Raw genomic sequence first — 18,355 nt, 5'->3', positions numbered from 1 at the left:
GTAGTGAGGAGATAATCTATAGCCTGGGTATCATTATTCTCTCTTGCATCCTTTTGTACTAAGTCTTCCAGTAGTTCCATCCAATCATCAAAATCTGTAGATTAAGAGATTCTCTTTACCGTCGGTGAAGGAAAACTGTGTCCAAAAGTTATTTACGCTTCCCTTTTTTTTTTCCAAGCACTACAGTACTCTGGTTTTTCAACCATTTTTATCACTTTGATATATAGTAATTGGCCAAATGTTCTCTGTGCCAAGGGCGCATGTTGCGCCTAGACATATAGGGGTGGGCAAAATAATCACCGTGTTCCCTAAATGGCAGGAATACCCAACCTATGTGTCTGGGCGAAAGCTGCACTGCAGCACAGAGAACATCAGTCCCCCATAGTAATTATATATACTAAATTTAAACTTGGTAGATGAGTACGGGGAGTATATAACCTCCCTGTATCACTAAAATTTGAACCCCACATGATCTGGCTACATCAGAAATAATGGCTATAGTATGGCATTGGGATGTCAATGTAGGGATTCACACTCATCTCCCCCACCATCCCCACACCGCTCCCCCCCCCCCCCCCAAAAAAAAAAAAAAAAAAAAACCAAAAAAGAATAAAAAATCATACCACCAAGGGATCAATTCAATTACTGTTATTGCAATCAATATGTAAGAGACTGAAAGCCCAAGTTATTAGATGCCAATCACCTTATCATCTTCCCATCATCAAAGGAACAGATTAGTACTCACCACTCGCTCTCAAGGCAAACATCAGTAGTTCCATAGCCATCCCTCAACCATTAAAAACAAAAACAAAAAGCAAAGACCAAGCTAGAGCACATCATACATATATCATTGCTGCCAAATGCAAGCACCCATACATAAAAACAGAATCACATATGCCAAAAATCATGTTGCCCATTCCACATGCCAGGTAAGCAAGTAAGATTGGCAAGTCCTCAAGTCACCTGGGCAAGGCAGAAACTCAACCTTTGCAGTATAGCTGCAAGAAATTGCTTTTGCAGAACAGCAAAATGAATAATTAGAACTCTGAGAACAAGAAAGAAAATAAAAGGCAAAAAATGTAAACCTTGTCTTGACTGAAATGCTTGATACACCAAGTTCCATCATACTTTGCTGCCAAAGAGCACATAAAGCATCTAACAAAAGTACATTCTCTCTAAACATTAACAACAACAACCAACCTCTTTGTATATCACCCAGTAAGGGTGAGAGGAGAAAAAAGTGAAGCAGACTGAAATGCATAATCAAAGAGTCTATGCTTGTAAATAACCTAAACAGAAAGCAAAGAGATGGAGACTCAAAAGAAAAAGAATCAGAAGAATGTACACATAGACTTTTTTTTTTTTACTTTTTACCACACGAAAATTTAAATAAAAAAAAGAAGACTCCTTTTCTGAAACTTTGAATCAGCCGGGTTGGGGGCCAACCACGCAAAAGTTCAAGCTTTGTCCTGGTTTTTTGTTAGCATTTACTGTTGCTCTCTGACTTTTCATCTCTTTCTATCTATACATAAACCATTCCCTCCCCACTGCTCTCAAATGGTCAAAGGGGGGAAATCATCATTGTCTTTCAGATGGTATGATTGTACTGCAACCCTGCAGATACAAAGCAGAGAGAGCTCAAACATCGTCCTGAATATGTTTTGCCAAAAAATTTCCTAGGTCAAACAATTCCAATACCTTTCCTGATTCATACTCGATGACGGTCTCAATCTCTGCATTGTTGGTGATCGGAAGCTCGACATTGAGACCTGGGAATTTGGAGAGCCAGGGTCTGGCTGTCTGCTCGCATCTGGCGAGCGTGCACCCAATGGTAGATGCCCAAAAGACCCAAATTCAAGTTTCTCAGAAGGCAGTGAGAACCCATTGGCAGAGGAAAACCCTTTCATGGTAGGGCGACCTGACTGGATGAATCCCAGTGATCCAGGCTTCCCACGGCCAGGAAAAACCGGGAATTGTACTGGCAACTGCTCTTGACTGCCTTTTTCAATCCAGTTTGTGTCTGGCAGTGTTACAGCCCGGTCATTGTAACGAAATGATCTCTGCATCTGACCATGGGACACTGGAGCTGGGTACTTTCCCCTCCCCATGGGCATGGAGGGCATGGTTGGCATGGTGGGCCTGTCCCTGTACGAACGATGGTTCTGCAAAATTTCAAGCATAAAGGCATTTTGAGACAATGGAACCCCACCATCTGGGCAGTTCAACAAGAAACACAGGCTGCAAAATGAACCAATAGTTGATACATTGCAGCCTCACATGATTAAATTCAACAAAATCAAATTCCTGAAATACCCAAGAGCTTGAAGTGAATGTACCGTGATGGGGAAATATGTGCCAGTTCCCCGTGGCTTAGGCATTTCTTCTGCACCAAAAGCACCACTGGACACCATGGAAGGTTTCCCAGGGTAGAATGTTGGTCCTGAGACATTGCCATTGGCATTAGGATGAGGAAACATGTTATGTTTAAATGGTACAGACTGATGAAAGGGTTCCCATGCATGCTTATTCTGGAACTGAGAAGATGATTGTGGAGGAAATGGCATAACAGGACCACAGAAGGCATACTCCTGGCAATACCGACCATATTGAAGACTTCTGAGGTGACTCTCGATGTCACCACTAAGGTCTGCCAAGATGCCCTGAACTTCAGGGCTTACAGCAGTTCCAGCTGTGTCCATACCCCCAAATCCATGAGACAAATCTTCCATGGGATAAGCACCTGAATTCACAAATAGAACACCATTTGCTGAGCTAACACAAGTTGCATCCTCATAATTACTAAACATGTAGCTTGAACTACTGGTGATCGGGTCAGTCCCCTCCAAATCTGGTCGTATAGTTATGCCATTCTCCTCATCAGGACAACAAGGTTGACAAGAAGACACCTCAGATATAGAAGAATTAAATGGCTTTGTTCGTTCGGAGTTTCCATTTCCAGACTTCCCACATTTTGGAGATGGGTGGGAGAAATAGAGATGAGGTGCATGATGTGCTTTTCCAAATGGTGCAGTGCCAGCCTCGGTACTTGGAGACGTAGATTTAGTGGTCTCACTTGTGTTTCTGAAACCTTGAATTCTAGATGTAGCAAGATCTTTTGCATCCCCAGCAAGATGATATCCTGAATTTCCAGATGCAGAACCATCTGAGTCCAATACCATTGGAGGGGGAGCCACTTTGGTCGAGTATCCTTGTGGTTCAATTGCAAATCGCATTCCAGGATATGTTTCCGTCTCTGATATCTTCATGTTAGTGAATCCCTCACAAACAGATCCCAGATGATCAATCCTAGATTCTCCGACTGACCTGATGGAACTAACATATGGTGAATCTGAAATTATCCTATCTTCTCTGCCTTTCTCTACAGCTGACTTCGAGCATGTAAGACCAGGCCCATTAGCATGGAAAGTTGGGACAGAATCCTGCACATCTGGTCTCTGTCCACTTCCATGCCTATCCAAGGTGTTCATGAAAAACTTGTTGAGTTCACCCTCTATACTTTCTCCTGGTAACAGAAGGATCCGACCAAGCTTCCGGGCCCCATATGTGAACGCACTACGTATACGATAGAAATTGCCTGCAAGAACAGGAGAGGAAAAGTTTCTTAAAAAACAGAAATGCCACATCCAAAACCCACATACACATGTACGAATGTGAGAGAGAAGAGGAAAATTTGGAGTCTACTTGAGGTCAACTCATTTGCCTAGCTCACAGGTTGACCTTTCTCACAAATGTTTCTGCTATCTGAAAATTTTAAATTTCCATAAAATCACGAAAAAAAAAAAGTTCTTTGTCTTTAAAATAATATTTTTTTAGAAGGTTAGTGAAAAAAATTTCAAGAGAAGTATTAAAAAGAAAAGGCAATTCTTTTTGATGAAAAGACTGAAGATTTTACATGTCCATATGTTTCAATGGTTAAAAGATTTTCATTTTCTAATTGGTGTGTATGTTAGTTTCTGAAGGCTCAAAATCATCACAAAATCCTAGGTAGAAGCTTTCACCAACATTAACAATTGTGGCTAGTAATTGGAATGCACCCACAAGAAGTCATCACAAACTATCTTTAAGAACAATAACCACATCTGCTTTTCCAGCCCAAGGAGAAAGGACTTCCTACCTTTGCTGACACTACGTCCAAGGTTGTTATTTTCTTTCAATGGATCAATGATGTTAAGATGCTTCTGGGGAAATGCCCGTGGGGTGGTCTCAAACCCTCTTGATGGAGCAGAGAACATATCCACACATCTCTTTAAAAATTCTTTACTAAGCAACAAGTCAGACCCACCATTACCAGGTGTCTCAGCTGCAAAAACACATAAAATAAAGATATCAAGACAAGAATAAGCTCATCTGTCTAGCTCTGTACAGAGAAGGAAAATATCTTACCCACTATTTCAGGCAGAGCGGATATGCAGACCGGACCATTTAAACTGATACAGTAGTTATCCCAATCAAATTTGCTGAAGTAGTCCAAAAATCTAAATAAAACCTATAAAAAGGTAGCATGTTTAGACAGTTAAACTCGTCATTGTGCAGGTATGATGACAACTTTTATTCCCAGCAAGCACTCACCGCTAGGGGGCCATTTAAAGACGAATGAAATAGATGGAAGACATATAAGACCAATGTTTCAAGAGCATATGTAGAAATTAGACCATGATGAGCACCAAGAATGCGGCTCTCATAATAACACCAAGCTTTAATCAGTATAATACTCCGTTTAAAGAGATGGTCTTTGCCAATAAGACTATCGATCTGCAAAAAGACCGCACAAATAACATCAATACCAAAAAGTAAGAAAGTAAAGATGTTGCAACCTTTATACTTTATGTATCCAAATAAACCACGTCAGTTGGATAGGAATATCCAGTAATCAGAATCTGGAATTTTTCCTAACAGAATCTCTGACCAGACTTAAACACATTGACTGCAATCATGTGTATTCTTTTCTATACTAGAGGAATTAATCTAATAAAACTAATCAGATAATTGGAGTGAAAAAGAGTTCTGAACAACCCAAAAAAAAGGGGAAAAAAACCTCAAAGTTTTCCCTATTAAAACAAATGAACAATTAAAGACACAAGATGAACGACGAGGTATGTACATTTTAGAGGAATTAATTAAATAAAACAACTTAATAAAATAAAAGAGAGAAAGTTTTATAGAAATTGAAGCAATGAAGCTATTTCATGTTCTAATAAGCCAGTATGATTAGAAAAAAGTAAATAAATAGAACTGCAATAGATACTGGTGGAACAAAGGAAACAATTCATACCAAGAAACAAATGAACTATTAAAGAGTATAGATTACAAACGAGGCATGGAGGAGGAGTAAAGACAACACTTCAAATCCCTACAATAAATGAACTACCAAAGATAACACATTGTTAATGAAGCAAGGAGGCTAAGAAGAAGAAAAGGAGAACAAAAACAAGAATAGATGGAGGAAGGAAAACAGAAAACACTCCAACCTGCCAAATATAACAAATGAACTATTAAAGATGGCTGGAGAAGTCTCATGTTTCGATCGAACTGACATGGTTGGCGAAGTCGCACGTTTTGGTCGAAACCGACCAAAATATTTCGGTTTCAACCTGTACCGGGGCCCGAAATGTAGTACACACATGATGGTATACATAATTTCAACCAAAACATTCAAGTTTCGGATCATCTCGGTTGTGTTGTTTTGTTCTGCCGAAATGGTACAACCATGGGTTTAAAAGATCTAAATTCGATCGAAGCCAACACTGTTTCGATCGACTTTAGACCCCACTTTGTAGGTTTCGTCCAAAACCATAGTTGTCAAAGCGCTAGGCGATCCATGGCGTTCGAAGATGGAACGAGGGGGAGGAAGAATAATAAGAAGATTGAAAAAGCAGTAGCAGAGGCAGCCACAACAATTGCCTCCGACGAAGAGAAGTTGCAGCGGCCGCCGCCACACCATCATCACTACCATAAAAGAAAAAAAAAAGGAAGAAGAAAGAGGAGGGAGCGTACCTGTTTGAGTTCCAGTGCCGCTGCCACTCCCTTCAACACTGTTGCAGCCTCGTTGAGAGCAGGCAGCCATAGAGTCGTGATTGTTTTGACATTGTGCATAGAGTACATTTCCGGGAGGACGAGTATTTTTGCTCTGCTATTCCCCCTGGCTCTCCAGTCCCTGCTTCTAGAATTCATCAACATCAAGAATGCCCTCAACTCCCTCCTTTAATATGATATTTGTTTATCTTATTTTATTTATTAATTCCCTCAACCTCCCCTTCTTTAATTAGTATTTGTGGTATAATCCATCGAGAATGCCCCTCCTTTCTTTAAGAACATATTTGTTTATCTTATTTTAATATATTAATATTCTATTTAATTATAACCAAAAGGAACATGAGTAAAAGATTAATGCAAAGTAAGGGTTCCAAAGTCTTTCTGGATATTTTAAGATTGAGATGATGACAAATCTTTCGAGAATACATTAAAAATAAGGCGACGACTTGCCTTGCCCAGTGTTACGTCTCTCTTGCAATTGGGACGATCTACGTGGCTGAGAGTACTCACTGGGTGATTCTAAACGTGGTAGAGGTGAGGTTATGGATTAGTTATCAGTTGTTGAATGCATGCTACGCATTGGAAGCAGTAGGTTTAGTTAGAACTCTATCAGATAATAGAGGAAGTGGGTTTATTATTAGAAATGGCTAATTAGTAGGAGTTATCTCAACTGCATTGTAATCTTTAAATAGCCTACGTATGATGAATGATGGATTAGTCTTTGAATCCTATCTTACTACTCAACTGAGTAAAGAGGTCATGGTCTCCTCTATTAGACCAGCCAATCACTCTTAAATCCCTTGTCCTAACTCGTTTGAAGTGTAAACTCTCTTCTTAATTCCCTATTTTCCATCCTTGAAGTCGATTATCAAGGTAGGGAAGCCAGGCTAATCCACGCACGTAACACCCAGATTTTCTGCCAGGAAGCGGCACCTAGACGATGTTTTGACAACTATGTGCGAAACCTACTGTGAAGGCTAAAAAATTCAAATCTGAGTGTATTTTGGTTATTCCTCTTCCATTTCTTTATGGAACAAGCTGTTCAAACCATGTGCAAGTCATCTACAACGAAGATTTGGTGGATTTGAAGGAGATTGGTTGAAGATTCAAACTTCAAACTTCAAGGTAATACCCTTTCTCTAAACTAATTTTTTGTAAAAAAATAGGGTAAATATGTAGTGGTTAGGCTTCAATATATTATATGTTAGATAGTATTAGCTGATCTGTGACTCCACGGAGTCTTAGTTTTTCTGTTTTTAAATATTTTCTTTATTTGGGAAAATTTCTATCACTCCCTTGAACTTATACTCTATTTACTCAAACTCCCCTGTCAAAAGTTCCACCTCTGTTTCCCCAAAAAAAGTAAACTCTTACCTCTTCTTCTCCCCTACTAGTTTGAAATGGCCAAATTACACTTCCTATTAACCCATTCCCATCACCAGTCTTTCCCCCTTTTTTGTAAACCTCTTCCTCTGTTGAATACAGTGAACCATCCAGGATGGTCCATCCCCCTCCTCTTCTGACCGCACCTCCACCCCACCCCTGCTGCACCCTGCAAGGACCCCCACCCACCCTGCAAATCCTGCCCCCACACCCAGCCGCAGTAATAAATCTCGTCTCAGAGGGCCATTTCGGCCAGACCGAAATTTCGCCAGAGCATTCTATTTTTTCTCTGAGTTTTGCTTGGCCATTTCGGGGTGCAAAATGCCGAAATGAGCAAAATAACCGAAATTTCAGCGAAACAGTGCATTTTTTTAAACCAAAATGAGCGAAATTTCTTAAGCGAAATGACAGAACTTTCCGAAATTTTGTATTTTTTCATTTCGAAGTTGCATTTTGTCTCGGTAGAGTCAAAATTTCCAAAATATCTGAAATCTCAAGTACTATGCCCCCACCCCCCATTCCACCCGCTACTGCAAATAGGCCAAATCAAACCTCTTCTGACCACGCCCTTGTTCCTCTTCCTATTCTTCTACGCTATCTTTCTGCGAATCTCCATTGCCCTGTCTGTCGCTCCATCTCCTAGCGCTGATGTCTGCAATGGCAGCTTCTTATCGTAAACCTACACATTGGGAAATATTATTCCTCCTCATCTTGCCACTGACTCACCTCTCCAACCTTACAAGCTTGAGTCAATACTCACAATCCTCAACAACGCCTCAATGACCTCAAACCCAGGCAAGTATTCATTGGGTTTCAGCATAAAGAATATTTGGTCTCTGCTTGTTGTATTGGTTGGTGGGACCAGCCTCCCTGCCCACATTGGAAATGGGACTGTTTTATAGCGTCTCGGTTTCCTGTTTGAGCTTGCCTGTAATGAGTTCTTAGCCATGATGACTGCAGTTTAGTGAGTTATACATGTTTGAGTCCCATTTTCTCAAGGATGTGTTTCTGCTGGAAATTCGTTTTTGTATGCTGGTCATTGCTGTTTCGTCTTTTCTTCTCTATTTGTCTTCATGCTATCAGCTACCTCTGTGGCCCTGTTTTGTTTCTTGCTCTATTTCCCCTGTTTATGTCCAAATGTGGTTCTAAGAAGTGTTTTCCCTGCAAATAGAGGAAGGAGGCTGCCAAAGCAGACGTACCATCTCCTTGAGTAATCCAGTCTTGTGCTTTCGTAATTATAAATCAAGCTTTTTCAAGCTTTATTCCGTCTCAAGAAACGTATAAAAAATTAGAGAAATAGAATTCCCTGTGCTATATTTCATTCTTCTCGATAATGTGCTTTTCTGAACTGTGAAGGAATGCGTAGTAAATCGGCAGATGTTCTATTCTTTTTAAAATCCTCTATTTTAGTTTTTTCTTTTGCCCTTCTGTGTTTCCATTTTCGAGGTTTCTGTTAGAAATTGAAAATAGTAGAGTAGACTAAATATCTCTGTTGTAATTTGCAAAGCTCTCATGGTTCCTGGGTATTTCACTTGTTTTCCTGCAACAGGAAGTGTTAGCCGTTTATATTAGGGAGGCTCTCGCATAGAAGTGGATCTTGGAACGGTGGGAAAATCTGTGGCTCGTTGTTGGATAGCCCACCAGAGAAACAGAGGGGGTAGGGAAAGGAAAAACAGAGGGGTGGTTGGAACTGGGTGGAGGTGTGGTCAGGAGGGGATGGACCATCCCGGATGGTTTGCTGCATTCCACGGAGGAGTAAAATTTAAAAAAAAAATTAAGGGGGAAAGACCAGTGATGGCAACCGGTTAATATGTTAATAAGAGGGGTAATTTGGCCATTTTAAAACAGCAAGGGAGAAGAGGTAACAGTTCACTTTTGGGGGGGGAATCAGAAGTGGAACTTTTGATAGGGGAATTTTCAAGGAAGTGATAGAAATTTTCCCTTTCTATTTTCTGGTTTAAAATTTTGATTTTCTTGTAACAAATTTTTGGGAAAAAAAATGTTAATACTGAGTAGTTGGAGCTCAAGTTTATATATGTTAGTTCCCATTGGCCAATCTACAGCCTCACGGTGTCACTTTTTTTCTGCCAAAATAAATTCTATTAATTTTAGAAAAGGGGGAAGTTTTCATACACAGTCGTGTAAGCATATGCACGGTCGTGTCCCCTCTCACAAAGAGTTGGAAAAGTCATAAACCCCCACCCATTAATTAATGCCTTGAAACTCCCACCCTCTCACATACACGGCTTACACAGCCGTGTATGAAAACTTTCCACTTTAGAAAATTAGAAAAAATATTTTTAAAATCCAGAAATTTATGAAAATTTCTCCATCTGTAACTTGCAATTGCATATTTTAATTGGTTTCTTTAAGACTGGCCATGACTTATGGGGCGGGATGTTGGGCAGTTAAGAAGAGTATATAAATAAGATGAGTGTAGCAGAGATGAGGATGTTGAGAAGGATGTGTGGCAAGACCAGGAGAGATAGAGTAAGGAATGATTGTATTAGAACTGAACTGGGAGTTGCACCAATCCAAGAGAAGCTCCGTGAAAGCCGATTGAGGTGGTATGGTCATGTAAAACAGAGACCTATGGATGCACTAGTAAGGAAGAGTGACCAGATTCAGTTTGACGGAGCTAAAAGAGGTAGGGGCAGGCCTAAATTGACTATTGGAGAAGTGGTAAGAAAGGATATGCATGTGGTAGGGCTCGATCCTAGTATGACAACAGATAGAGTTGTTTGGAGGACAAAGACCCGTGTAGCCGACCCCTTGTAGGGGAATGTTCCTGGGATGCTGCTTTGACTACTGCGTGGACTTCTTCCTTTACTTATTGTATTTTTTACTTCCTCTTACTCCTTTTACTTCTTTTTACTTCTTTTATTTCTATTATTGTCATAGCCTCTATCTGATCCATGTAGCCGACCCCATTTAGTTAGGATAAGGTTATGGTTGTGGTCGTTGTTGTTGTTGTCTTTATATTTGGTATGAAATAGTATTAAATCATGGGTAACATAGCCTATCTTTGAGAAATATACAAGCAAGGTACAACGTACATTGCCAACCTAAGGTACGAAACTAAAGTACCAATTTGAGTGTGATTTTCAACAATCTAAAGGTTCCACTGTGTTTAGGGGTGTTTAATTTGGGTCTCTGCCAAGTTTCAGCTCAAAATATGGCTGTTTGACCACAGAAATGGTCAAACGAATTCAACAGCCAATCCTGGCAGAAAGTCGACCAGATTTCGATCGACTCCCGAAATAATTTGGTTGCGACCAGGGTTGAAAACTTGGTCAGAATTGACCTCTTGAACCCTTTATTAAAAACTTTAGATCACAAACAAAACAAGAAGAAGAAACTTGCCAATACGACACTTAGAAATTATGAATAACAATAAATAAACAATTGATGATAATATATCATCAATTATGAAAGAAAAAGGAAGAAGAAAGGAGAACAATCAGAAAACTGCTAAGTATAACAAATGAACTATCAAGGATCACAGAACATGCTACCTTCTCTTTGCTCCATCCCCTCCGATCCCTGATGGCCTCATCAACAAATTCGTCCCTCCAAACATGCTACCTTCTCTTTGCTCCATCCCCTCCGATGAGGAAATCCTCTTAGCTGTTAGATCTCACAAGGCTAGCAAAGCGCCTGGCCCCGATGGCTTCAGTATGGGGTTCTTCACCACTTGTTGGGACATCATCGACCCTGAGCTTACGAGTGCCATCAAAAGCTTCTTCTTCAACCCCCACCAGATCACTAACATCAACCACACCTTCCTCTGCCTCATTCCTAAATCCCTCGGAGCCTCCTCCATGACTGACTTCAGACCCATCTCCCTCTGCAATCTCCTCTATAAATTCATTGCAAAAATCCTTGCCAATCGTCTCCAACTTGTCATTGACTCGCTGGTCAACTCCAATCAATCAGCCTTTATTTCTGGTAGAAGCATCTCTGATAATATCATCCTTTGCCAGGAAATAGTCTGCGGGTTTCACTGAAAATCCATCTCCCCTTCTGCCCTTCTGAAGATCGACATCCACAAGGCTTTTGACTCCATTCGTTGGGATTTCATTTCCCAAGCTCTTCTTAAGATGTCTTTTCCCCCCGCTTTTGTCAATTGGATCCTTTTCTGTATTTCCACCCCCCGCTTCTCAATTCTTCTCAATGGCAGCCCTGCCGGCTTCTTTCCCTCCTCTGTTGGTATTCGTCAGGGTTGTCCTCTCTCTCCCTTCCTTTTTTGTCTCTCCCTTGAGGTCCTCTTCCGCAGTATCCAGTCCAAAACGGACCTTCACCTCATCTCTCCCATGCCCAAATGCAAACCCACCAAGCTAACCCACCTGGCCTTTGCTGATGACCTCATGATATTCTCTAAGGCTGACCCAACCTCCCTCCAGTCCATTATGGCCTCCCTCCACCTCTTCTAGGAGCTCTCTGGTCTCCACATTAACCTCCTTAAATCCCAGATCTTCCTTGCCAGGGTCCCTGACAACACCATACCGTCCCTTTTAGCCATCACGGGCTTTACTCCAGGCACCCTCCCGGTTCGATACCTCGGCCTCCCCCTCATCCCAGCCAGGCTTTCAGCCCATCATTGTAACCCTATCCTTGACCTCCTCCGAAAGAAACTTCAGCTTTGGAAAGCCAAACTCCTATCTTACGCAGGCCGCCTCGAGCTTATAAGATCGGTTCTTCAGTCTTGTTACATCTATTGGAGTGCTGTTTTTGGCCTCCCTAAAGCTACCATAAAGGCTGCTGAGTCTATTATGTGCACTTTCCTTTGGAAAGGAGTGGACTCCACCAGGTTTCTTCATCCCTTGAGTTGGTCCTCCACGTGCCTCCCCAAAGCCGAAGGGGGTCTCGGCCTCAGAAGGATCAAGGATGTCAACATGGCTGGTTCGATCAAGCTGCTCTGGAAGCTTCTCACCAACAAGACTAGTATCTGGACTTCCTGGGTGTACGCAAGGCCTCTGCGTAGAGACTCTATTTGGACTGGCAGTCCCTCTCTAGACTCCTCTTCGACCTGGCGCAGCATTCTTCGAGTGAGACATATCGCCAAGGGTGCTATATCTTGCAGGATTGATGGTGGGCAGCAGACCCTCCTTTGGCTTGATCAGTGGCATCCTTCAGGTGTCCTTGCCACTATAGTCAGTCCCCGCGTCATGTATGCCTCAGGCTTGGACAGATTTGCCCCTGTGGCCTCCATCATTGCCAGAGGCACGTGGACTCCTCCCCCCTCCCCCCCCTCTAGCCGATCTTTAGAGCTCCCTCCCCCCCATCCCCCCAGGCCACAGGGGCAGGGGTGACATCACTATATGGCTTCCTTCCCCATCGGGTATCTTCAGCTCCCACTCCGCTTGGGACATGGTACGTCATCGAGGGACGCCCTGTCCTTGGCATAAGGTAACTTGGTTCAAAGGGCACATCCCTCGACAGAGTTTCACCGCTTGGTGTGCCTTGGCAGACTGCCTTCCCACCCAAGCCTTTCTCATTCGCCGCCACATGCAAGTCTCCCCCAATTGCTGCCTCTGCTGGAATGGGCTCGAAGACACAGACCACTTATTCTTCACTTGCCCTTTCGCAGCCTCCATTTGGAACCAGGTTCTCCGTCATTGCTGGCCGGCTCGAAGAAGACCATTACCCCTCTCTAGGGAATGGATCTGGATAGATATGACTTTTGGAAGGAACTCGATTTGTGACATTGTGGGCAAGCTTGCCTTTTGCGCTACTATTTCTCACATTTGGATGGAACGCAATCTTAGAAGATGGACATCCAACTCCTGCTCTTTCGATAGGATTTGGAAGGCCATCTTATTTGATGTTTCATCTAAAGTAGGCACCCTTCCCCCTAGTAGTGTTAAAGATACCCCAAGGAACAGGCTCATTGTTGTCTCCTGGGGTCTTCCTACCTCCATTTTGTGTCCCTGCTAGTCGCTAGCTTCAGCTTTGTTGGCCCTTGGGCTTGTACATTCCATCTTCTTTCTTCGTAATTTAAATTTTCATTCATCCAAAAAAAAAGGATCACAGAACGATAATGAAGCGAGATGCAACAAAATAAAGAACTCACTTTGAAATACCTTCTCTAACGATTTCTTATAACCATGAATTATACATGCATAAAAGCTTCTACAGTTCTACCTGCAAATAAGATGGTTGTTTCTTCTGACCAGTTGAAGCACTTGGGAAATGAAGTCAGATATCGTGCTTTTTGGGCTCCATTTGTTTCAATCGAAAAGTACTTTCTAGAAACCAACTTTTAGTTATAGAAATTTATTTGTATTTCTTAGCCATTTGTCTCTTTTTTTTTTAAATTGTATATGGCAATGGATTTATATTTGAACATAAAAAATTGAGGAAATAACAACACATTTTTTTTTTTCTGTGTAAAATGACATCCAAAAATTAAATGAAAGTTGTTTTCTCATAATTTTGTATTGCACTCGGTAAAAAATATGTTTTTACTATTACTAAAATTTCCTTTTTCAATAGGCAACATATTAAGACAATTAATAAAATGAAAAGAAAATAATTAAGTATGATTTAGTTCCTGTAAAATGTTTTCTTTGAATGAAATGGAACCTAAAGTTTCAATGCATGTGTCCAAGTCCAAGTTATACAGAAATGAACTTTCAAGGAAACCATTCAATATAGACTTGGAACCTTCAAGGATGCTTGGATCATACCTTTTCAAGAAAGCATAATGTACAGAGTCCCCCTACTTGATTGAAAGAGATGTCTACTACAATGTTCTGTACAAGGCACTTGACGAGTTTAACCTGCCACCAGAAATACCAAAGTCTGAGCAAAAACCAGATAAACTTAGGAAAACTATAAGATAAAGATACTTATCAAAATCTAATCAAATCCAAATTATTGGACGCTTATTGCAAGCAACATCTTAAAAAGGGTTCAAGAGGTAAAATGAGTTTCACCAAAATGGGATCACATGAAACATCAAACATATACGAGTCAATAAAAAAAGAAAGTCAAACACATAGATACACCAGCATTCTTACAGAACTACATCAGCACCTAAAAACATTCTGGACTGAAAGGTGATATAAGGCTGCAAGTTGAGGGATTTCTTTGGGTACATAGCTGGATAATGGAAGCATCAGAAGCTAAGGGTTTCTTTCCGTTCATAGCTGAATAATGGAAGCATCAGAAGCTAAGTTCATACGGTACTGTAAATCTAGGATCAGCAAGCAAAAAAGAATTGATTTGGAACAGTAAACTCAAACACATCTAAGCCTTGTCCTAAATCGGTCTAGTTACACGAGCCCTGTTTTTTCATTCAACCCTATACAGGGCCATATTTGTCAATCTTACGCCGTGTACATATTTTCTCACCACTTCTGATGCAACCCCAGGTTCTGAAACCCTAGTTTTGGGTCACTATGAGCCCCACACAAATGATAGGAATCAGAATATAAGCAAGTGTGGCAATTCTTCAAATATTGTGAATAGTTAAGTTCTTTTGGAAGGGGAAACAAAATCTGGACTAAACTGGGAATAATTACTTATGTGGAGGGTATTTATGAAAATTAAATAAAAGATGGGACCCAACAGAATCAATTTTAGAAGGGAAGGACTTATCTGTAATTTTAAAAAAAAGTACCTTCAAGCCAGCGGTAACCCAGCCTGCCATCAAATGAGAAAGTTCACTCTGAAGGGCTTTGTTTGGTCTGGAATTTCAGGCATAGATATGTAGCATCTAGGCCTCTTAGGAGTTACCAATAGTAGCTTCAGAAATTAGGTCTTTGATCAACCAAGAACTTCTGATATCTGAGCTGGTGGTAGAAAAGAATAGCAGCCTGGTTTCAGGTCAATAAGTCACTACAGAAAAGTCTTTAGGGGACGATATTCAAGGGGTTCAGTCGCCCCAGGGTGGTCAATTAATTCCCAAAATATTAGAGAAAAACAAGAAGGAATGAGGGAAGTCAAGCCCAAGTCATGAGTGATTGTTAGGTCACCCAGAACAGATCGCAAGGTATAGGAAGGGAAAAGAATAACAGGAAGAAAAGGAAATAAAGAAGGAAAGAAGGAAACAAGGAACAGTGTTAAGAAAGGGTCACTTGACTGGACGGAAGAACGGATAAATGGGAAAAGGGAGGAAAGAACCATATCACTACTTACCAGCGAATTCAGATTTCAGAGAGAGCTTTGGAGCAGTAGGGATAAATATGATTGTGCTGTCCAAGCCAAATAGTGCTTGGCCTTTCGAGAGTATGAAAATCTTTTGCCCCACAGTAGACACAGAAAAGCTAACTATGACTTTGTAGACTCTAGTTTACTCATGAAAATGCTACAGGAGCTAAAAAACCTCTCGAATTTACAATATCAGCATTGCAAAATTTTTTAACATGAAGCACTGCAAAGTTAAACTTCTTGACGTTTTCCAGTGTTTAATAACATAAAAGAGAGTAGAGTTTTTTATCTGTATTAGTATTTTGCATCCAAATTTAGAAAGCCTTTCCTATGGCCTCCGCAAACTGCCTCCATTGTTGTAACAAACATACACAAACCATTTTGTAGTCAACACAACCATTCGCCAGAGTGGTTCCCTATCCCAACAAAGATTTGACAAGAAGTAAACACAACCATTCACAAGAGTGGTTCCCTATCCAAACAGAGATTTGACAAGCTCAACTTTTGATGGATGCTTGCTTGGTAATTGAAAACCCTGAAGTATTGGACTGCTTAGAAGTGCAGCACTGCAGCTTATCCTGGTTCAGCTGGAAAAAGGGAATTCAATGTAGGATGGATTTGGATATCTAAAACCCTCAGTGTGACGGATAGAAGAATTTTACCAAACATGTGCGGTACAGAATCTAGGGAATCTAGGCACAGTATTGCAAGTGATTCTAAAGTCAAAATAGAACCCTTGCTGAATCAAAAGAGTTCTGATTAAATAAATAGATAAGAAATCAAAATATGGAAATATTATGAACCAATCTGGAAAACTCAAACAGCAAATAATACTGAATGTACCTATAGATCAACAAACTTGGATTCCAGCAAAGAGTTTTCAATTGTCTGATAGGGGAACAGAGCAGTCATCAGTAGAGGAGAATTACTCACGGTTGCCATGGCCAAGGTGATGGACAGCTTATCAGCCTGAATACTGACCACTCTAGGCTCCCATTGAGGCAAAGTACCAATAAAAACTGCAAGCCAATCTCAATTCCCCCCCCCCCCCCCCAAATGGCCCCAGGTTTCCCAACCGTCCAAATTCAATTTCACAACACCATATGAGGGGTTGCTACCATGTAGGCACCACTAGATCCGCTTTCCTATTAAATTATTAAGGGTTCCCAATCCCTAAACAACAACCCTGCTGGAATTCCTAATAATTACACAACCTGGCATTGTTCATTTATTCTCTGACCCTATTACTCTAAACTTCCATAAGTTACACCTACAATCATTGTGCGCAGGACATAGGTCTTGCAACCTATCCTCCATCACTTGTTAGTCAATATATAGGTTAAAGAAGGTTTAGAAGGCTTAATGTGTTAAAAGTTCAGTTAGGCTTTGTTTTGTTGTTCTGACTTCTTTCAAAGTAAATCCAGCATTAACTTGAAATTGAGACCTGTTTGCAGAAATTAGAATGAGTTATGTAAAGAATCCCAGAAACTGTAACCAGTGCCTGGCACAGAGAAGAGAGAAGAGAGAACAGGATAGAGAAGAAGAGAGAACAATGGGAGAAAAGGGCTGTGCGATAGAATGTAAGTTCTATCGTACCAACCAACGTATATTTATATTAAAGCCAAAACAGACTTACAAAAGGAATATAACTCTTACTTAATTAAGCCTAAAGCCTAAAACAAGAAACTTACTTAGACTAGGAAACTAACAATTAAAGACAAACTAATAAAGGAAACCACGATATGGGGACTCCCCCTATCGTGTTACATATCTCTTAACACTCCCCCTCAAGCTGGAGTATACACATGTCAGAAGAAAGCTCCAGCTTCGACCAACAAGAACAGATATGAAAGGCAGAACCAGTCTTGAACACATATAGTTGTAGACACCAGCAAGTTCAAAGCAGCACTCCAATCAATAAATCCATCAACAATAGAATCCCAAACAAATCCAAGCAGCAACAGCAATAGCAACATGCCAACACCAAAAGCTCTTCCCAAGGAAGATCTTAAAATGCAGCACCCAACGGCTACATCAAACGTCCTTCCCAATGAAGGCAACAAAATGCAAGTAGTAACCTGCTCAAACAAAGACGGATAAAGTGCAACTCCAATAGCTACACAAAAGCCCATAAAAGTGCAACTCCAATGGCTACACAAAATCCCCTAAAGTGCAGCGCCAGTGACTACACAAAATCCATAGAAGTGCAGCTCCAGTGGCTACACAAAAATCCATTAAAGTGCAGCTCCAATGGCTACACAAAAGTCCATCTCAAGGAAGGCACTCCAACAACAATCAGACTCGCTCCTGAGTCCCGAACACGTAAAAAGGTCTCAGATAAAATTGCTTGCAATAGACATCTTCAATCTCCCCCTCATGTGTATAACGACCAATGATCAACATCTCAAAGGACGAACATCGCAACAAATTTCATAAGCAAGAGCACCAGCAAATAAGATCCCAATAAATTATTCTTCAATCACCACCACATGGTAACAAATAAAGTCCCAATAATAATGTCGTACCTCCCCCTCATGGTAAAATGCTAGGCTAGCACAATCATCACTCCATGTAAAAACATAAGCCCAATGGCAATTCTAGAATTAATCCATGCAATCTCTGGTAGAGTCCAAGCAAATATACCAAATAACGTAACCCAGGGTTCCAAAACCCGGTCCAGATCATTTGTGGATCCACTCAATCAACAAAAGGGAAGGTATTAAAAGGTGATGGCAGTTTCGTAAATAACCAGAATTTTTCAAGG

At 40.9% G+C, this 18,355-nt stretch overlaps 1 protein-coding gene across 3 annotated transcripts in view; it reads right to left on the bottom strand.

The window, feature by feature from the left end:
• Window positions 1–1,156: 1,156 nt before the first annotated feature.
• The window catches only part of LOC122671496, a 51,748-nt gene continuing 34,549 nt past the window's right edge, over window positions 1,157–18,355 (bottom strand). Inside the window, exons 3-9 of one of the 3 annotated variants that reach the window (XM_043868742.1) lie at window positions 14,127–14,219; window positions 4,591–4,773; window positions 4,405–4,507; window positions 4,136–4,321; window positions 2,337–3,595; window positions 1,699–2,162; window positions 1,157–1,614 (exon numbers count right to left, since the gene is read on the bottom strand). In XM_043868742.1, coding sequence (XP_043724677.1) covers window positions 1,554–1,614; window positions 1,699–2,162; window positions 2,337–3,595; window positions 4,136–4,321; window positions 4,405–4,507; window positions 4,591–4,773; window positions 14,127–14,219 — 2,349 coding nt within the window. In that variant the 3' untranslated portion in view covers window positions 1,157–1,553. Of the gene's footprint in view, window positions 1,615–1,698; window positions 2,163–2,336; window positions 3,596–4,135; window positions 4,322–4,404; window positions 4,508–4,590; window positions 4,778–14,126; window positions 14,242–18,355 lie in introns of all 3 variants that reach the window. The other 2 variants (XM_043868743.1, XM_043868744.1) reach the window with 2 other exon arrangements.

This window comes from Telopea speciosissima, chromosome 8 (genome assembly GCF_018873765.1).
Source record: "Telopea speciosissima isolate NSW1024214 ecotype Mountain lineage chromosome 8, Tspe_v1, whole genome shotgun sequence".
NCBI lineage: Eukaryota > Viridiplantae > Streptophyta > Magnoliopsida > Proteales > Proteaceae > Telopea > Telopea speciosissima.
The sequence above is the reverse complement of the archived record's forward strand: the minus strand, read 5'-3'. Positions and strand labels throughout refer to the sequence as shown.